The sequence below is a fragment of the Lathamus discolor genome, chromosome 4 (genome assembly GCF_037157495.1).
Source record: "Lathamus discolor isolate bLatDis1 chromosome 4, bLatDis1.hap1, whole genome shotgun sequence".
NCBI lineage: Eukaryota > Metazoa > Chordata > Aves > Psittaciformes > Psittacidae > Lathamus > Lathamus discolor.
Window position 1 is genome coordinate 65,857,070 of NC_088887.1, and position 22,297 is coordinate 65,879,366.

The 22,297-nt window shown below is 37.2% G+C and overlaps 1 protein-coding gene across 2 annotated transcripts in view; it reads right to left on the minus strand.

Moving 5' to 3' along the window:
- Positions 1 to 380: 380 nt before the first annotated feature.
- The window catches only part of ATP11A (ATPase phospholipid transporting 11A), a 116,090-nt gene continuing 94,173 nt past the window's right edge, over positions 381 to 22,297 (minus strand). The window contains exons 21-30 of one of the 2 annotated variants that reach the window (XM_065677902.1): positions 22,124 to 22,226; positions 21,728 to 21,873; positions 20,826 to 20,885; positions 19,668 to 19,795; positions 17,914 to 18,049; positions 12,695 to 12,760; positions 12,313 to 12,416; positions 11,346 to 11,511; positions 6,944 to 7,048; positions 4,487 to 4,569 (exon numbers count right to left, since the gene is read on the minus strand). In XM_065677902.1, the coding sequence (XP_065533974.1) occupies positions 6,959 to 7,048; positions 11,346 to 11,511; positions 12,313 to 12,416; positions 12,695 to 12,760; positions 17,914 to 18,049; positions 19,668 to 19,795; positions 20,826 to 20,885; positions 21,728 to 21,873; positions 22,124 to 22,226 (999 nt within the window). In that variant the 3' untranslated portion in view covers positions 4,487 to 4,569; positions 6,944 to 6,958. Of the gene's footprint in view, positions 4,570 to 6,943; positions 7,049 to 11,345; positions 11,512 to 12,312; positions 12,417 to 12,694; positions 12,761 to 17,913; positions 18,050 to 19,667; positions 19,796 to 20,825; positions 20,886 to 21,727; positions 21,874 to 22,123; positions 22,227 to 22,297 lie in introns of both variants that reach the window. The other variant, XM_065677901.1, reaches the window with a different exon arrangement.

Below are 22,297 nucleotides of genomic sequence, written 5' to 3' on the forward strand. Positions count from 1 at the left end.
AATGAAAGTGATGGCATTTCTGTGCATTCATCTTCTTCCGTAAGAGCCTGTGAGCACCGCTACCAATTCAGATGGCAAAGCACAAAGGAAAGATAGCTCTGGGTTCCCTGCACAGCAGAACCATCACGAAACACAGATCTCCCCATGTGTGTAGCTTGCAGGTTTAGTCTGGAAATAACTTTTGTACGTACCCAGTCTATGCAGGAGGAAGAAAGCTCTCCTGCACTCATACCAATTCCTTTGCCACCCCCCTGCACTGCTCACGTTCCAGCTTTCTCCAAATTTCTCTTCTTGTTAGCTTGTTTTATCAGGTGACTACATATACTGATAATAAATGTGACTGCAAGCATAGTCAGTAACAGAATCAAACACTCATTCCATTTTCTGTTATGTACTTACATTTTATTACAGACTAATATGAAACCATCTCATATTTATACTAGATTTTAATTACTCAAGAGCAAACTTAAACCAGTCTTGAATGTTTGTATTTATTGCAAGCAGATTCATGTCTCCTGCTCATATATTCTACATAAGGATCCAAAATGTGACTGAGTATAAACAAGTTATATTTGGTTATCTACAGAAATAAATGTTAAAAATAGCACTGAAAAGAAACTTGACAGTAATGTCTTCACACACTGACTCTTCAAATCAAATAAACCAAGTGGTACAGGATAATCTAAACATTTGATTTGAAGACTGATTTATTTGCAAATAAATGCACCTATAATTGCACAATTAAAAATAAGTGTCAGTATTTGGTGCTGACGACTACAGACATCTGTAATGTTTAATGCACAGAGAACTACCCTCCAGCTCCCATACAGCAGCTTCCGCAGATTCTACTTTACATTAGGTCATCAAAGGACATCTAAAATGCAGCGTGTACGCAGCACAGAATGTGTGTTGGTGACAACACAGGTTAAAACTCTGTGAATTTTCAGAAGGTAAAAAATTAAAGCTCTAGAAACGGATTTTTAGATTAGTCTGCAAAGTAGAATCACATACTTTTCACTTTCATAATACTTCCACAAATTTCCATTAAAGCTTTTTTATCAGACAGTATGAGCACAATGCATGAGCACAATGATCCCACTGGCTTCCAAAAGAAAAGTAGTGCAGTTGCTCCACTAACAGATTTTTTGTTTCCTTTCACATTTGCAAGCCAGTTGGGTCAAGACAAACAGGCTAATGCAAGCAAGAACGTAAACTGGAAGCTTCGACATTAAGTGGCTGAATAAACAATTATCATTCATGGTAAAACAAAAAAGGTCTTTTGCCACAAGCCACTGTAGGAATATATGAACTTCAGTGGCCCAAAAGCTTGAAATACTAAGTCGTCACGTACATTTGGTTAGCGCTTACCAGCTTCAAGACATTTACAGAAGCAGTTATGGAGACACTATGCTGTTAAAGCTGCAACAGTTTAAACAAGGCAAGTTAGGAAGTTATATAGGTTTTTATACTTTTCCCCTTTAATTTTTTAATACATAAAAATCTGTCTCTTTTCAGGGTCTCAGCCATAATAAAACATTCTAGCGCAGTTTGAGCTAACTTCTACTTTTTCATCTTTGTATCGTCTGATCCATTTACAACGGAACTCCCAGGTAACACCTGCTGCTGCAGTGGACTCTGTGTGGCAATAGTAACAAAGACTGAAGCAAAAGCACATCAAGTGAAACCCAGTCGATGTTGCATGGTTTTTTTTTCACTGAATGGTCTACTTTAACAAGCAAACCATACCAACTTTTCAAGGTAAAAGTATTGCTAAATCAAAGCAGAAACTTCCACTTAAATTCAAGCATTCTTTCTCCTCCCAAAAATTACATGCTTAACTGAAATTTCCCAAGCACTTATAAAGGTGTTTCAGCTTGACTAATGTCAGTAGCTTTGAAGTGCAGGGCTACATGAAGTTTGCAATGAACTGCTTTGTTAGTAGGCAGAACAGGAATGCAGCATTTTCAAAAAACATCAAGCAAAAGATCTTATTTAAGGCTAAAAGATGGAACTCAGGTAAGTAAAAAAGCAGGAGGTTTCAGAGAGTAAAAAAGCCAGCAGTAATAGCAGAGTACAGCGCTTTCCTCTCTACTACTGCAAACCCCAACGGAACATCAATAGCTTGGGTGAGACTGGCAGAGCAGCAGACCTGCATTTCTAGTATGACATTCATTAGTATTTTAACATTCAGCCACAACTGCATGCTAAGCTAAATCGAAGTGGCCAAAAACTCATAGGTATAAAAAAAGCCTTCAAAATATACTTCAAAAAAAAAAATAGAAATGGTGTGTTAACAAATGTATGCGTAAAACAGATTTATAAATAGCTACAGTATGAAAAATATTTCAGTGCAAAGGCAATTTTAAGTTTTCTAAAAAATACATTACAAATAATTTGTTAACTACACACAAGAAATTTGTCACTGCTACTGGTATAAAATTTATAGCCACATTAACTCTTCAAAAATATATACACCAGTGTTTTATGTAGGGGACGGTTCTAACTGACCCACATTCAAGTCTGCAATGGCAAGTACATGTACAACACACACCCGCACCCACACATGTATGTATTTCGAAGTGATACTATGAGGACATTCTTTGAAACTTAGAAGTGCTACATGTTAAATGGGAAAATACCTTCAGCTGTGGTGCTCCCCGTTACACATCTTAATATTCTCTTCTCTTTGGTATACAGAAAATTTCATGACTCACTCTACAATCTCTGCTTGTCTCAGGACATTTTAATAATATTTCACTGTTCAATGCGAAAATCGCCCAGAATACTGTGAACATTTCCTAGTACGTCCATTTTTCTTTTATGGAAAAGTAAATTAGTAAGTGAACTATTTGTTTTGGTGTTTTGGGTTTTCTTTTTTAGAACACAAAAGGGAAAATTTTTCTCTGCCTCCCTGGTCCATTCAAAATACAACTAACAATGTCTTGGCCAGGTCTTCCAATAAAGGCTGCAGCTCTGACGCCAAATATTTCCAGCTAATGTCCTCCCAGAGGTATCTAATAATGACTACAGTCATTAACCAGTTCTAACCACCAGGCCGAAATTGACTGAAATCAGATTACTCCTTCAGATATTTTTGCACCCCAAAATAAAACACTGGACTAACGAAACGAGACAAGGACACAGCTAATAGTTGAATTAGTGCCAGGTAACATAAATGTAGCAGAGAAAACAGAAGTGCAAGTTGGCTGTCATTCTTAAACTCACTTAGAATCCTTGCAGTCAAACGAGTTCCTATATCACTACTATGGTTCAACTGTTTGTAAACAGCCGTGTGCCACCTCGTGGTTTGCTTGCAAAAGTTAACAGTTGCGTGCTTTTGTAATACATCTAACCAAGCTGACTGGCCAGTATTTAACCATATATGCACAAAAAAATTACATCAAAATTAAGAGGATGACTCCAGATAGTAAGAGTTGCTTATGTGGAAAAAAACCTTTTCTTGCTTTAAAGAAACAAATGTGTCTAAAAGGGTTTAATATATAATGCTGTTGGCTATGACTATTTTATAATTACAGGCAGAGGAAGTGGGAATGCTGGGTAATCTGCACCTCTGACAAATCTGGAAAGACATTTTAGGCCAAATGCTTACGTCAGGTTTTAAGTAGATACTAACATTGATATTTACCTACCTAACAGCCAACTTGACTTCATAGAGCATGTACATAACCCACACAAGGATTGTTTCGCCTATCTTTCTACGGGGGAAAGCTAACTGAAAACCAGACACAGCCCTGATTTGGCCACTTACAAGGAAGTGAGCATTAGAGAGTGTTTCTTGAAAGCAGATTTGCACAGAGGAAACACCAGTTTGTTCTACAGAAAGAGCAAAGAAAGAAAAAGGACAGAAAAATCAGGAACAGTACTTGTTAAATATGATTTAGGAGACTTTCATTGGAGATAACTGAGGTCATTGTTTCTGGCTGAAAATTAAACCTGTTGAACTCAAAATGTAGGTCACTGACTGAAACTATACACTTCAAGTAACAAAGAAAATGACTAAAGATGACAGAAGCAGTAAATGCACAAAATTCTTGACACGGGATGAAGAGAATTTTTAGTGCTACCAGTCTCACAGTACCAGACTGTGCAGATTGTTCATTGCTCCAGTAGTTCAAAACATAAAAAGAGGCCTATTAGCCTGGAAGGGTTCATACTTCTAGCTCTTGATCCTGTTTGTCTGAACACTACCTCAGACTGCAAAAGCCATGTATAGTTTAATATATTTCTGTGACATGTTTGTTTCCTGAAAAAAGAAATAAATAGTTTTTAAAGGCTTGACTTGGTGTTCTGTCATACGGACGTTTCCAAACCTGACCCACTGTAGCGGTAGCCTGCACTGGGACGGCAATGCCTATTTGAATAGCCAAAGACAGATGGAAGTACTGAATAATCAATGCCTCTCCAGTGCGTAAACATCATTTTTTTAGAATGAGAATTAGACCTTCTTGCTGGGGAACTGCTGCAGTCACTGCTCCTGTATCTTGGGCTTTTCAGACAGGCAAGAGGTGTGAACTCCGAGATATGCTCCTGACAGTGCCTCGATGCATCCTGTTGAAGGGAAAAAACCATATACACAGTAAACAAATGATTTTGGAGCTAAAAGTCTACAATTGTGTTCTTTCTTAGGGCTACTGTGCCCTTGGTATAATAATGCCTTTCACTAAATCGCCACTGTGGCTATTTGTTTCATGTAAAGCTATAACCCCTCACGCTGTTCAGCAACCAACCATTTTCAACATGTTTTATATTAAAACCTACAGAAGCAGGTGTAATTGTACACATAATCTCTAAACCTGATAATGGGCTCTTTAGAGAACAGATGAAGACACAGAGGATTGCTTCCAAGTTGAATTGTTTTAAATCAGGTTTATATTTCACTTAGCAATCTCTCCTAGTATATCTTTTTTTTATCTCTAAATGCCTTTAGTCAGGACTTCTTGCAGGGAATTTTAAGACAGAATAGATTCAAGCACTTTGCCTGTACTTCCAAAGAGATGGAATACTTTACAATCAGTGTCAATAGATAAAAGTTCAAGAGGTTTAATGCACTTGCTTTGTACTTCTAAGCAGTATCTGATTTTGGACTTGCTTCGGTTACATGTAGCATCTATACAGCCAGTTTATGCTATCTTGGCCTAATTGTCCATTAAAATTTATCAGTACCATTTAATCACTCCACACTCTGGCAGAATCAGCCAGGAAATACTTGGGATTACAGTACCACCACAGCCGCATGACAACACCCTAGAACACATGCACGAACTAAAAGAAAATTAGCACAGCACTCCCCCCAACAAGTTTATCTAACTCTTCACCCTGAATGCACAAATAGTTTCCAGAGGCACAGAGGTTATGAGATGGTATTTAAGCTATAAATGCATTATAAGCATGATTTCATAGAATCATTTAAGTCAGTGTTAGCAATCACTCTCTCCATAAATGCTATATAAGCCAGTCAATCCTCTATTCTTGATCATCCCCTTCCTCCTTTCATGTTAACAGCAACACAGGAGCAAAAGGAACCAAATCACAAAGAAAATATTAATGATGTAGCTTATAGAAGTTTGGCTGAGATTTAAAGTTACACTTCTAAAACCAATCGCAAGCTTGAAACAATACTTTTGCATAGCCAAGAGCAATCAGAAAACTCTCTCACAACAGGTACTCTTGGAAAAGTCAGTAAACTATACCAAACTGCTCACTAACAGTAAGGCCTGGGCTCTTTTAGACACACATATAGACCAAACGCCATCAATATAGAAAAATGTAGATAATCAGGTAGCAGACTAGCAGACTTTGTTTTGGAAATGCTGGAAGGAGTATTCATACGCTGTATGGGAACTATTTTTCATATTCTTCCAGCTAGAAAGTGAGGCATTTTAGTAATGATGTGTATTTCTACAAATAAAATAATGTTTTTTCTACACATAGCTCCAAGGCAAGCACTTTCAATCTGCCATACCTGAAGCTGCTCAACAAAGCTGGGGTTTTCTACCACTATTTGTCTAGTAGTCATTAAATCAAAAGCACCCCTCAACTACTGTGAAGCATCACAGCCCACACCAGCACATTACACTGCATCTGTCTTCTCCAAATACTGGAACTTTATACCTTTACTTCATTCCTCGTGTGCTGCTTCTGGGGTCAGGAGAGCATGAAGTGACTGGAGCAGATACGGCATTCAAGTAGGAACATATTTGCATGAAAAAGTGTACCTTCTTACCTATATTCACTGGGGTAATCAATGGTGTGGCAAGGAGATGAGGTAAAGCAGAGAACTTCATTCTGCTGCCCTAATGTTTGGAGTATTTAGGAGCTCATTACTTGTGCTGGTGTCTAAAGTATCTGGCAAGACGACCACCCTTCTCTCTTGATCCGAGGCAGTGATGCAACAGTGCACTGCTCTATATAAGAGCCCCAGTCTCTGTAACTGAGCCAAAGTCCTGTTCACAAATCACTTCCTTCTGCATGGTTATTTTCCTGTTTTACTGTCTGTATTTGGTCTATATATGTATTCAAGAGCAGGAGAGATGATGGAAAAACTGCTTGTGTATAAGATTTCTGACTTTATGTATTCTACACGATAATGTAATGTGTGTACAGTCTGCAATGACAACCACAGTTCTTATAGAAGAAATGTCACACAACACCTACACACATAACGTAAGGTATTTGTAAGACTTTAATATGGTTATATTGATTCGTTGCTTTTCCTTACACGAGTAAGTGTCTGAGATAAAAAGATCTTACCTGTGGCATGGAACATCTCTTGCAAAAACTAGGCTCTCCAAGTAAAACATAATGATTTTGTATCAATATTGATAAAGTACATCAAAAACTCTGGAGGAAACAGTTGATTTGTAAATAGCACAGTTCACCAATAGAAATTAATCCAAACTGGCAACATGTACAGTACTGTTACCTAGTTTTGATCTAATTATGGCTCGGAAGCTGAAAGATTTCCTTCAAGAAGTGGCCCATCGCTGTTCGCCAGTGCATTTAGGGCTGTTTTATGTCTCATACTCTTCTGCAAGGATGAGGAAAAACAGTGAGACTCTTGCTGAATACAAGAGAGAAATGTGAATGAACTGTACCATTTGGTACAAATGTTACTGTTTTAGCAAAGTCCTGTAGAAGTGATGGATTTTCTGACATTTAAAACTGCAAGGTTATCCTGTGTAAAACAAGGTTTCTGATTCTTGATGCTGAGGTTATCATTTGAGCCCCTCTGAAGATGTTTCTAGTTCATTTCAAAATCTGTTAAAAATACTTAAGTACTCTCAAAAGCACTTAACTGTACCATGACTAAGTACCATGGGCTGTCCTACCCCTTTGACAATAACCTGTCCTTGTTATATAGAATCATAGAATACTTAGGGTTGGGAAGGACCTTAAGATCATCAAGTTCCACCACCCCTGCCATGGGCAGGGACACCTCACACTAAACCATCCCACCCAAGGCTCCGTCCAACCTGGCCTTGAGCACCACCAGGGATGGAGCCTTCACAGCTTCCCTTGGCAACCCATTCCAGTGCCTCGTCACCCTAACAGGAAAGAACTTCTTTCTTATATCCAATCTAAATTTCCCCTGTCTAAGTTTTAACCTGTTACCCCCTATCCTAAACCAAGTAGATTACAAATTAAGGACCAGACATCCACCTTTGCTACTCCCCAGTACAACTGGCTGGGGAGGTGATGGGGCCATGCTAATGAAGGCTGACTGACAGCTTTGTCATTTCACCATGGGGAAAGGGCAGGGAGTTACCAAGCTACCTTCTCCCATATTATTCAAATGTTGCAACAGCAAGATCTATTTCTTTGTTTTCAATAGAAGAGGAGCCCAACACATGACAAAAGCAACAGTTTGCTGGTGACCAGTTTTCTAAGAGGAACAGAAGAACAATGAATCCCCAGAGAGGCTTCCCCAGGCAAAAGGACCACTTTGGGTTTCCCCAAGTGCAGCAAAGGGTAGAGATCTCATAAGGAGGCTAATGGGCAGATCTTGTGGCTGAAGTGAAAGTGAAGTGAAAAAACAATCAGTGAGAAGCAAAGAGAAAAATATTTCTTAAAAAGGGATGAAAGCACAGAAGTTATTTACAGCTCAGAATCTAAGCACCCGGTATTGCAGCTACAAAATATCTGGGATTGCTGAAACACTGTCAGTTGATGTGACAATTACAAAAAGAGCAAAATTTAAAGTGAATTTATATTTTCCCTAACAGAGCTACTGAGCTGCTTCTATTAATGAAAGAAGAATAAAAACCCAAAATAAAATCAATTAATATAGGTTGGATATATTAAAGAACACCCTATTGCTTTTTAAAAGTAAAGGCTGAAAGAAACCTCACAGCTGCAGAGTTTCCAGTTAAAGCACAAAATTCAGCTTGTTTCATTGAGCCAAAGAGTCGCTGGGACTGCATCTATTAGAAATGAGCAGATTTTGACCAGAATTACCAGAAGGCAACAGATTCCTCCAAAGCTTTTGCAGAATTAATGTTTTAGCCCAAGAAATACAACAGTTCATACATGTGTGTGTATATATATAAAAATATACATGCACATATATATACACATATACCTGTATGTACCTATATGTACATGCACACACACACATATATGTCTTTGTGTGTGTGTATACATGTAACTGAAAAGCTCTCAGAAAACCCAGAACTGTAACTGGAGTGTTTAAAACCCTCTGAATGCTAACAATGGTTAACTATCTATTACCCACCACACACTGAAGTACTCAAAAAAGGAGAAAAACTTAGAAGCATATGAATCACTTAAAAGCTCAGTTCAAATCAATCTGAAGGCACTTAAAAGCCAATTTTAGCCAGAATTTTCAATAGTGAAAAAACTTTGTGAACTTTCCCCATGACTTACACAATTACAGTCACTTTTATTGGCTATGCATTTTTAAAGGGGGAAAGAAGGAGGAAATGTCTATTTTATCTTAACCAGTTAAAAAATAAAGAGATAAAATCTGCAATGGAAACCATCAGTCTCCTAGTATTAAGTAAAAACTGATTTTCTTGCAGACCAGAGAGAAGCCAACATTTACTAGCATTTCTTCTACTTTTATGTTATATTACTTGTCACATACTTGTGAATCTTGAGCTGCTTTCTTTCTAGAAAAAGGACAAAATTTCATAAAACAGAAAACATGCTGGACACAACTTATTAATAAAAAAGTTGCATTTCCTTTTATCACAGCACAGCAGGTATATTAATATATTCCAAAGATGGCTGAAATGGCTTCTAGTACCACATTTTCTGTATGACGTAAGTAACATCAGCATAATCAGAATTATCACTTCTTTGTGTGGCAACTATTCCATGTACTCAGGCACAGTGCAAATGTGATGTGTGTTCACCTACAGACAGACCAATGATTGAAATGGGGATCTAAGAATTCTAGATTCTTGAGGCACAAACATTATGTAAAATACAGTGACAAAAATGATAGTGATAGTGATGACAGATTGTGACAATGATTCATAGAGTCTTTGAGATAAACAGAAGAAGAAAACAACTATACTAAAAAGTATTCTTTTTCAAAATATAGTTGATGTGAGTCAGAAATGGAGATGAGTACGGTAAATAACTTCTGATGATAAACTTTTCACTGTCCTTTGAATGAAAAGGCCAAGCATGCAGAAAGGCAGAAAAAAGTCACCTTTTGTTCCATTAGAAACTTAGACTGCTTGAAGTCTGAGAAAGCATAAAGATGGTGGACTGCTCAACAGAAAGGCACTGATGCTTAGTCTGATTTTCCCAGGAGATTGTAGGAAGTAACCGTGCACATCATTTATGTTTAAAGCAAGGTAGCAGTTATTTAGACAAAGCAGATTGGAAGACAGAAAGAAACAGAAAGGGAAGAAGAAACACAAGGGATATATCTGGTTAAAATCATTGATTTTCTACCAAGTATTAAAAAATGAACACTGCCAGTGTTAAGCCCAAAGTCTGCTCTACAATCAATTCATTTTCCAGCATTAATATACAATATCTGTAAGAAATGGTGTAATACCTTTGCTTGGGCTTTTGTTTGCTAGCTTGATTATTTGTATTAACCCATTCTCATTTTCTCTCATTACACTTTTAAGCATGCAGAACCTATACTAAGATCAACTTTTTCCACAAATAACATACATGGCAAAGAGAACAAAATATATGGCAAAACAGAAAAACACTAAATGCTGTGAATGCTTGTCTGCTTTTTATTCTTTCCTGTCTTACTTAAAGTGTGGCATTTTCACAACTGTGCATTCAAGGAACACAGAACAAGGGCAAGGGGTTTTACTTTGCAGATACGAGAGAAGAATTTTCCACCTTTGCAAAGGGAAAATTTTACTTTCCTTGAAAGTAAAGTTCCTTTATTCCCTTCCTCTTAATACAAAGTATCTTCTCAAATAAACATCAAAATGCTAACTAATCCCTACAGACAGAGTTGCTGGTAACTCATTATTTTAACCTACAAGCTGCAATTGATGGGCTGAAAAAGGCAAGGGAAGTAACATTAAGTTTTAGGTTCAATACCTTCACCTTCTAAACGTATATAATATATGAAAGTTTGCTGGGGTCAAAAATACAGGTAACATGTTCTATTGCATTTGGTTTGATGGCCCCAGCATAGTACCATGCTTCCCACAGAGCCTGGCTTCCTTTTCAACCTCAGCAGAGCATGCCTGTATTTGCACAGTAGTTCCTCCTTTTGGGCTGATCAGAAGAAAGGAGGCAACAGATTTTAAAATACTCTTTCCATTGACACAGCAACATTTACGTAGAAATAATGTATCAGAAGGGGTAAAGTGTAAGTTGAAATATAAAAGAGGAAAAAAATATTAACAAATATGAGTAAGTTTTAATACATGTGTGGTTTTATCAGGCATAGTGTAAGTATAGAATAATTTGCTACAAAAGTATGCACAGATCATGCAATATGAATGTTGGCATGAGTTTACTACATATTCCTTACCAACTTTCTATATACTCATCACATTTATTTTAAGTGTACAAAATCTAGATGTGTTCAATAACAATAGCACTGAACCATTTACCTGTCTCCCTCCATCTGCATCAGCTGTTTCCCTGCAGTTGCTGGTACAGAGGCATGGGGGATGCCCCGGGATTCAGGTAAATAGCACTGTGGAAGTAATAGGCAGTGACTTTCACCATACCACTTAGAAGTGGCTGGTGTGGAACCGGTGGTACATACCACAGATGGGGAGCCTCTGCTCTAATCTTGTCTCTACTTAAACTAGGACTAATTATTAGAGACTTGTGATACAGAAAACTAACTTCACAATGAAAATTATTTTTACCTGGACTCTTTCTGTTGCTGTAGGCCACAACTGTCTGCATAAGACCTTCTTGAGAACATCTGGAAGAAGGCTGACAGTTATGAGCAGAATTATACCCAGCCACGCAGGACCACTAGACAGCATTTGCATGAACACGTAATACATCCTCTGATAATTGAGAAAAGGCCTAGTAGGAAAAAGATGAAATAGATATTACATTTCAGTACACAAAGACTGGCCAGGTTACATGTAAGAACTATGACACTTCCCAGTCTGCGGGAGTTCATTCATCCCTGTTTTCTCAAAAAGCGATCTAAAAAAGGTAACTATCTTCCTCTTGTCCTCCAGGCTGAAGGAAATACCATGATCCGTCCTCCCTCCCATGATGCCTCTTCCTTGCAAAAACACACACACCAAAAACCCCAACACTTTCAACTATGTGTGAGACTTATACTAATTCTTAAAAAGCGTCTGACCAACAACAGAAAAAGTAGGTGCTAAGATATCTATGGTAGATCTACTTTGCTAAAAAAGGGTGCAAATAGTAAGCACAGACACAGGACTCCTGGTCATCCACACAACTTCAGCATGAGTACTACTCCCTGACTCTAGTTGAGACTGCTAAAGATAGCTCTTTCCAAGACAAGCCCAGAAGGTTAGCACCAAGCTGCACAGACATGACCTACTCAGTGAGATTTTGCCTCAGCTCCTTGAACCAACCCTTGGACTGCTTTTGACTGCCCCAATGGCAGTCTGACATCTGGTATAAGGATATTCTTCTTTAAGAATATTTTAGCAGACACTCAGTGAAAGAGTAGAGCATTCTCTAATTATCATTACAGGTGTGCTTAAAATGTGATTGCTGTTGGGAGCTCTGCAGTATATAAGCACTAAATTTAACTCCGTTTGGGACAAAAAGGTGAAATACATAACAACTTTTATGCTTCTGACACAACTTTTGCAATGCAATTTATATTAGGGTTCATACCAAATAATTCCTCCCCAGAGCAGAGAAAAGACAACGTAGAATACCAGTGATCCCCAGATCATGAAGTGATTTATCCACGTCCAATAGTGTGTATCTAGTGCAAGCTGACAAAAAACAAGTGAGATCATATGGTGCTGTTACTATCTAGAAACAACAGAATACGCAGCAGGAGATGAAATAAAATTACACCCTTTGAAAAAGGAGAATGATTCTACATAGAATCAGCTAAAAGACTTTTTTCAGTTTTGAGCACAGTTAAGAAAGCACAGATAGCAAAATCTGTATTTAAATTAATATGACAATGTATGTTATAGAGAGAAACCAATATAAGTTAGCAGCAATTAGAAAACAAGCCTTAGGAAAATGTCAGTGGATACCTTACCTTCAATGTAACCGTGAATACAAGCACAGTGAACACCAGTGTTCCAAAGGTCCAGTTTCCAAACATCTATAAAAAATAGTCCAAAGCAGTTATAGGTAATATTGTCCTATATGAGTTGTCTAAAATAAACCTCCTAAAGCTATGTATTGCTTTGTATCACGAACTCAGTTAGGCAAAACCACTGAAATCCTACGTGATCTATCCTGTGCAAAATGCTTTAGTTTCTTGCTCTTATGTGTACACACCTCAGATTTCATACAGACAGGGAAAAAAACCCACAACTTGTGCACTTAACCTGAAGTTCAGTTATGTTTCCTAATTAAAATCAAGTGTAGCACAGTTAACAAATCACTGAGATTTACAAATGAACTGGAGTAATTGCATAAATTTTCTTTGATACCACCTTTTCTCTGATGTCCCTTCTCTCTGTCCTTGGTACCCCAGAGTTTCTTGGAGGTTCAACAGCACGTTATACAGATGAGTAACAGAACAAAAAGAATGCACTAACCATTAAAGCCATGTACGTATATAGATGTTCTACATAGGTTTTAAGATTAAACACTTTTGAATTGTGGTTTATTTTCTCCACACCTGCATAATGAAATAAAAACATTTCAGCTTTTCAAGTGGCAGAAATTATCATTAATACTGATGGAAGGAAGAATTGTCTGTCAAAATGGTCACAGAGGGTGGCTTGGACTGCAGCAGCTAAGAAACAATCAGGTTCAGGATGTAGAGAAATGTTGTGAAAGTAAGCAACAGAGTTCAGACAGTGTATTTTAGGAGAAGAGACTTTTACTCGGGGTATTGCACCCCTGAGAGAGAAGGGTGCCCAAGAGAGCTGAATGACTTTGAAAGAGACAGCTGCTGTGATCTCATGAGCTGCCTTCTGCAGGAAGATACGGAATTTCAGTTGGGTGCTCAGGATATTTCTCAAGGGACAAAAAGGCAAAATGGGAGCATACAAGAAAAGTGAAAAGTTTTGCATCAACAAAGGAGTAATGCCATGTGTTGGAACTGACAGGCTGACTCTGCTGAAAAGGAAGTTGTAGTGGAGTTACAGCGCATGCCAGGTTGAATACAAGACTATAGTGTGCTCTATACATAAGAAAAGCTGCAAACTGAGCTGTACTGGGAGGAACATGACCACTGAAGAAAGGTTATTATTCATATCTACTTGACTATAGTGAGATTGAACCTGGAACACCGTGCCCAGTTTGGGGCACCTCAGTTCAGGAGCAATGTGAAAAAAAATAAATGGAAGGGATCAACCGGCATGTAGCCAAGGTGGTTAGCAGTATATAGCTGTCCTGTGAAGAGGCCGAAGGACTTGTGTCTGGTAGAGGTTAAGGAACAACCTAATAGCTGCCCACAGACATTTGAAGAACAACTACAGAGATGAAGAACTGGAACAAACCTGTCTTCAGCAACAAGAAAAATTTTGTTTAGGATTTAGGAGATTTGTTGGGTTTTTCTCATTATGAAGGCAAACATTGGAAGAGGTTGCCCAGGAAGGTTATGGAATCACTATCCTCAGGGATATTCAAAACTTGAAAAAGACTAGACAATGCCTTGAGCAACCTGATTTTAATTAGTCCTGCCCAAAGCATAAAGTTGAACTGGATCACCTCCAGGGTCCCTTCCCATCTACATTATTCTGTATGAGCTTGCTCAGTATTAGAAGACAGGGGATCCACATGGGCAAGTGATCACACAAAAGTGTTGCTGCAGGAAAATCTCCGAATGGAGACCACAGCCAGCCATGAGGCAGAAATCTGTAGGAAACTAGGCTGAGAATCCAAACAGTTTGGAACGGAAAGTAATTTAAAAATATTAAAAAGAATTTTAAAAATAAACGTATGACTGGCTGAAAGATTCATTTTTCTGAGCATCCATTTCATTATTCTAAAATTACACAATGTGCGACCAAGTGTATAGAACATAAGATGAAATGCAGAAAACCTTCAGCATTTTGACCTTTTACCTTGATATGCAATGTGATAATTTCATAGGTCATGACGTTGCTACAGTATTTTATGTGCCCTAAAAAAAAATATCAGTGCATGGACAGGAATCTAGTTCAGGAACTTCAAATTAGGTCATTTACCAACTGTCTGCAGTTAAATTTTACAGTACTCTCATGTCATATCTAGCATCTCTCAGACAGCCTAGTGTCAGCCTAGCTTTCTGCACACTGAACAGATGAGTCTGTACTTCCAATAAAAGCTGCTAGATTAAATAAAAAATCCCGAAACAACCTTCCTCTGCCTCTGTTTGTCAGGCTAGACAGAAAGCATTGAGCTGCAACCAACCCTCACCTACCCACCTTTTTAGTTTAAAAATAAGGTCACAGCAAAGGCACACAAGGCTCCATAAGGCTGCTAATTTGGCACAGAGAAATGCAAGCAGAGCAATATGGGATAATGTGAGTTACAAAAACTCATAATGTATTTTCACCACTGAATATCTCAAGATGCTACTTGTCTTCAGGCTGTGAATCATTCTTTTGTATGCCTGTTAACATCTAGTTTATGAAATATTTTTCCGTGCTCTGCTCCCAGCCTATCCAATTCTTCCCCTCCTCCTGTGGCTGTATTTATTGATCCTGCATGTTTCTATTCATTATTCCAGTTAACTCTCTCCCTTCCTACTGTTTTGTATTTCTCACTCCGTTATTCCTTTCAACTTAGTTTCTCCTACCTATCTCTGAGCCCAGCTTAATTGTATTTAATCCGCTCTGCATTAAACATTAAAAAAACCCACACATGGGGAATACATTTTATTACACGGGTAAACTAAGATGACATTTACGATCTGCAAGCACTTCTACAGTCCCTTCTCTTCTTTCCTTCCTTATGTAGCAGGTCTCTATGTTTTAATAACACCAACAATGATGTCATATTCAAAGTGCAACAACATTCATGCAAAGCAGTACCACAAATTCATAACAATTAATATAAGATTAATCTTTGGTATCTTAGGTTTATTTACCAGGAAATGACTGAGGCAGGCATTTACGAAGTAAATCTCAGTGATTAAAAGTAGCTATCTTCATTATTGTAGTAATATCATTCTACAGCATGAAAACAGTTTCAAACAAATTTCTGAATACTGAGAAACATCCTGGTGGGGGAGTATGTTTGGAAGCAAACTTCATGGTACACAGTCTGACTCGGGTATTAATTTTAATTAATTCGTTTAAATATTGACTTCACTTTTTACTGGTTTTGCCACAACAACAATTAGTTTCTTTCTGGAGGGAAAGAGGAACTAAAATTTTTTGCTTCAGCAGCCATTTTAACAATTTGGAACTTAGCTTGAATCATCTGATATCATTTATGGTATAAGTGGTACCTTCAGCCCCTTTAACCTGTGCCCTGTTCTACAGTAACATATTGTTGCGATAAACCTTTCAAATCTTTCACTGACTTTTTCCAGATGCGGGTATAATTTAAATACTCGGAAATAACCATCAACAACAACTAGCATTCATGCATGTATGAACTCATCTGTGTATCTCTGGCTATTCCTGAACACTAACACTTTCAAGCCTAAAACTGCAACTCTAAGTTTTATACACACACACAAGCATGCATGCTGAGTAGTGAATTTTTTTTATCTGTGACACTCAAGTCCGAATATCTCAAGCAACACATTTTATCACCAAATATTAACATGGGTATCCAGTTGTAAATATAAACATTCACAATTTGCAAATTAGGTACTAGTCTGGCTATAGAGCTTTACCAAGAATTTGACTGAATGTGTGCTATAGGAGAAGAATAAAATTCAAAAAGGAACTCTGAATATTTGCAATACAAACCGTGTATAAGTGTCTAGTTTTCAGGACTGTAAATATAAGCTGATGCAGAATTTTGAATACCTAACATAGCGTATGATGGTACCAGGAAAGGAAGTGCTCCAGTGTACAGTTATGCCTACTGGAAATTCACTCTGTCCTTGTAAAAGCTCTTTCTAATACGTGTTCTCTCTCACACTAGAAGTTTGTTTCATAGAATCATGGTTTAGGGTTGGAAGAGACCTTAAAGACCATCCATTTCCAACCCCCTGCCATGGGCAGGGACACCTTCCACTAGACCAAGTTGCTCCAAGCCCCATCCAACCTGGCTGTGAACACTGCCAGGGATAGGAGGGCGACAGCTTCTCTGGGCAACCTGTGCCAGTGCCTCACCAAGCTCACAGTACTTCGCTGATATTTGAACATTGCATTTCTAGCAAACATGTACGTTACATCCAGGCAACAAAATTGTGCACAATTTATTTTCTCTCACTTTGAGGGTCTTTTCTAAAGCTGTTCAAGCACTTTATAGCATAAACTGTAATAAATTTTCTATAGCAGAGTCAGCAACAAAATGTAGGCCATAGAAACATAACAAAATAAGAAAACGCAAGGAAGCAGAAAGCCTACTTATTTTTTAAAGTTTATGGTTCTTTACCACACCTCATATACTTCGGTATACACTATACTCTATAGAAACTAAGTATTTATAAAGTAGCAATAAAGAACATTTCTATCTATAAATTTAAGTGATATTTTGAAATAATTACAGGAAATATTTAACTGCTCTTTAACAGTTTAATTAAAGAACAGTGAAAGATGAAATGGATATCATGACAAATCCACAATAGTCTTACCATGTGAGTGCTGGTTGTCATTAGCTGAGGATAGGAAGAGAAGCAAGTAGCAAAAAGAAAAAAAAGCACACAAATAAAATAGACCAAAATATCAATGGGTAAAATAAATAAAATGCAAAAGTTCTTAAAATTTGCATTCATGTGACTGCAAAGCAAGTAGAGATAAGATTATTTTAAGCTGCCATATGTCAAAAATCATTGAAATATTAAAAAGCTTGTTATATTTAAGCTCTTTTATGATCATTTATAACTACTCTACAAGACTTTTGATATGTTAATCAGATATTCAGCAAATGCATGTCAAGCACAAAACTTAAAAGTTACTATGTGAATTCTGAAGGAATAGTTGGAATTTATGATATATATCTCTGTTGTATATAGTCCTGATACACAGCATATCCTATTGTATACTTCAGACTTTGCTGAACAGATGACCCATCTATCTCACCATAACTCATAAAAGTTATCTGTGCTGGAAATACTGAAGAAAACAAATCTATGTTCATAGCATCATCAACATTAAAAAAATTACCTTTGACTGACTGATCAAACCCAACACTAACCTGTCCGTTGCTGGTCACAACTGTGTTGTCATACAATAAATAGGCACCAAAGAAAAATACCACAGCATCAAACACTCCTAGGAATGTCCAATAAATAAATGCACGCCAGCGCAGCAAAGCATTCTTGGCAACATCTCTGTAAAATAAGATATACACATTCATTACCAGCATGTTCAAAAATCCCAAACAAATGATGTCAACTCACCATTTTTTGAAGGAAAACCAATGAAGAATTGCATGTAAACCCACAACATTTCCACTTGACAAGTGCCTACCCCTTCACATCCAAATCCTTTCTGAATGTCTCCTCTTTAGTATTTTTAGTTTTTCTAAGCCCTTTTAACCGTCGCCTGTAATTCTTCTTATTTCAGTTGTGTGGTAAATTCCCCTGTGCTCTCCCATTTATTTTTCAATCTTTTTACAGAAGGTTTCTGTTTTCCAGTACTTGCTGTGCATGTGATGATCCACTGTAGATTTTAAATGGAAACACTAGAGGTCTCTGGAGACTTTGCTTTATTTCCCATGGGGAGCTTTTGTAGAGACTATTGTAACAAAATGAAATATTCATTTTATGTGGAATATGCAAAACAAGGATTTTTCAGTTCAGTTGAAGCTTCAGGTCAAATGGTATTTCCTGACTTTTTCCCCCACTAAAAAATACAGGGATTGGGCAGCAACAGAACTGTCCACTAGCCTGCATTTTCTCGTAACAAAAAATTTAATATTACAACCTTACCTACTGCACACAGAATAAGTATATAGCAACTTGGCATATATAATAAAACACATCAGAGTAAATCAGAACACAGTTAAGTGAAAATCCTGAATTACGGACACATTTACTACCAACAACTACTTTCACTGCAGGTACTTTAAAGACTGTCAGGTGACCACATGAAGTCAGTTCTCCCCGCAGATTACCAATAAACTGCACAAAACTGTGTTTGGCCAACAATAACCGCATCTAGCCAGAACAACTGCACTATTGCCCAAAACAGCTTAGGAATAAACTGCTGTAACAACAAAACCAAAATTTTTTTTACCAAATAACCTCTGCTAGCTTTCAAAAATCAGAAAGGTCTTATGACTGACCATTTCTAAACTGAGAACATTTAAAATATAGAAGGGAAAATAAAAAGGGGTCAACAGTAACACCCTGTATTCCTCTTCAATTTCGCAGTTAAAAACTTACAACTGTATTGATTAAATTGATTAACCTTTAAGCATCTAGTATTCTCTCTCTCAAAAAATGTTTTCCCTTTGATTATCTACTGCTACCACTATCTGAAATGCACTGGTTTTGCAGCTGGGCATTGCTCCTAATTTAAGTGGCCACATGCAGTTACGTGGTAAGAACTATATTTCAAGTGGCTAAGAATCTAAACCAGTTGCAACTTCAGTGCCCAGAAGCGTGCCAACAATATGCAGAGGACGATATTGGACACTGCGTAGAATTCTATCATACAACACTCTACCACTCTGTCCTCTTTTCTTTCAGAATAAAGAATGAATATAGGAGAAATGGTATGCTTTCTCTTTTTAAAATACTGTTCCCCATAGACAGAAGGAAAAGAGAGCACTAAAATACATGTGTCTATTGTAGTTTATAGACTGTACATATGGTCTTCAACCTTTCTGCTGCACTTTATCTGATGTTCAACTTTGTGGTACAGAAATCCTGAGGACTTCCATTATAACAGAGGCAGATCTCGCAATTAAACAAACAACTTTGGGGCACAATGTATGAATTTTACCTGTATAGCGAAGGCTCTCTCTTGAGTGTGTCTGCACTGACATGTTGTTCCATTAGACCATAAAAGAGGATAGGAAGGGAAGTGAAGCTGATATTGTACAGTGTTAGGTACGCGGTATCGTATAAAGTCTGTAGATGGAAAAGAATTAAATCTGCTATTTTTGATTTTAAAACATAATCCAATGCATGGAACTTGATCTGAAATGAGTCAGCTTTTTTAAAAAAATAAAATGTATCCCTTCAGGATGGAGGCAAATATTCCTGAACAGCTAAAACAGCCAAGATAAAACTATGCACTTGTACCCCATTCATCTGGAGGACAAAAGGTCAATTAAAAGAATGATTTAATAGTCTCGTCCATGTATCAGCCCCTCCTATTGTCTCAACTGTAAGACACCCCACAAATTTAAAGCAACAATGCTATTTTCTCCCAATGAAATCCTCCTCTTGTACAATTTAAACCTGAAAACAACCCTCTTGCCTAAGCCTGGTCATTCATTCCTTTGGGTTTTGCTCCATCATTCAGAAGGAAAAGATAGATTTTCCCCCCACAAATTAGATGAGAGCAAGGGATTGAAAAGTAAATAAAAAATTTAGAAATCAGAATACTGGATCCTGTCCTGAATGATGGCACGTTTCTGGTGAGCAGCAGTTCACTTTTCCTCTATCTTTCTATGTGCTGGGCTTTTTTTCTTTTCAACTAATTGAATATCACTATTTGTCTGAATTTTGCCACGTGTACCTGTACATCCCAGAAAAGACTAGTTTATTCTTCCATTTTCAGTCTGAATTCTAAAAATTAACAACTAGTTCAATTACTTATCTTTCAGGATTCCTTCTATCCGTGTTCAATAAGCTTAAACCTGAAAGACTACATTTCCCACTTTGCACTGCAGCTCCAAAGTTTGGTTTCCTGTGTTGTTTGACTTTGAAAATAACACTGTGTTAACGACACTTCATAAGAGTGATTTCTGAAACGTAACTGCGATTGCCACTGAAAATTACATGACCCAAAAGAGATGCTCTCTTTTGACAATGTGTAAGCTAACCCAGAAATTTTGTCAGATGAACAGGCACAGCGTTAAACAGTCAACAATTCTGATGGAAAAAAAAAAGAAGCCAAAGAGAAAATATGGCAGCGAGGGGAAACGCAACTAACCTGTTGTGAAAACCCACAGAAGAACTGATATAAAAACTGAGGAAAAATGAAGCAGACATTCTGAAAGACAAAGTGACACAGTCGTCAAGTGGAATACAAGCAGTAATTTATATACTGAACAATGCTATATAGCTGTGTATAGCATAGTAGTATACTATGTACTATATACATAGTAGTATACTATACTATACTAGCATACTAGTAATAGTAAATATTGCATGAACAGTAGAAAGAGCTGCATACATTAAATATCAACCTTCTCATCTTCCAGTAATACTATTAAGAAAAATACTTAACATATTTTGAAAGCAAACTTAAGGTTACAGTTTCAAAATTCAAGGCCAATGTATTTTGCGACCCAGGAGCACAGCTCAGCCAAGGCAAGGCAAATAAGGGACAACACGTAGGACACAAACTGTGGTAAGCAAGCATGGACACCCCAGTTAACAGGCTTTCCAGCAAAATCATTTTAAGATGTTTCTAACTATGATCCCAAACGTCATCCTCTCCTAACTATACATATGGTCAAACACCAAGACCTTGAATTACCTTCTGAAGGGTGCTTTCTATTATCTTCCATCATTTCCCATCATTTAGACACAACAAATTGTCTAAACAGAGGATTCACATGATAAACTACCCTGATGAAAATAGAAACTAACGTACATTGAGCTAAGCTAAGTTCTCAAATGCTATTTCCAACTTCATTTAAAAGGCCACTGTAGAGAGAACCCAGAAGGTACTGAAAATAAGCAGAACAGTCTGTGATGGAATTTGTAAGAATTCCTTTTTCTTTTTTTTATATGCAATTAATGCTTTTTGTACAATTGACTGTGTAAAGTGTATATAGATGTTACCACGCAAATTTGAGATTAATGTAATTAGAATAAGCATTCTCTTACCTTATAAAAGAAGTATTGCACAAGTTCAGATATCCTAACATAATAAAAATGCCCATGAACAAGCAACATTTTTTTCAAATGCTTAAATTTAGGTATTGCATAGTCACTGTTTCTTGCTGCTTGACGACCTTCTTTGCCAATGATTCCTTTAAAAAAAAAGAGTGATGAAGCTGTTTAATAACTGAAGAACTATTTCAAAGACACAATTATTTGAAAAATTATATATTAATGCTATGACACTCATCTAGTAAGAGATCACCATGATAGTTACCTGGGGTAAATTCACTAAAAGTTGTCTATAAAATATGCGAGCTGATTCTTTGAGACTGCCTGTTTTTAAGAAGTAAATGCTTTTTGTCATCTCACTTGAACTAATACTCTAAAAAGCACACTTACCTATGCCAACATGTGCTTCTAGAATCATACTGACATCATTTGCTCCATCACCAATTGCTAATGTGATAGGATGCTCCTTTGATAACTTAATCAATTTCACAATCTGGAAAAAAAATAGTGTTAAAAACTCTGTTATGGTTTGCTTGTTTTGCATGAACTTACAAGTAATAAAAA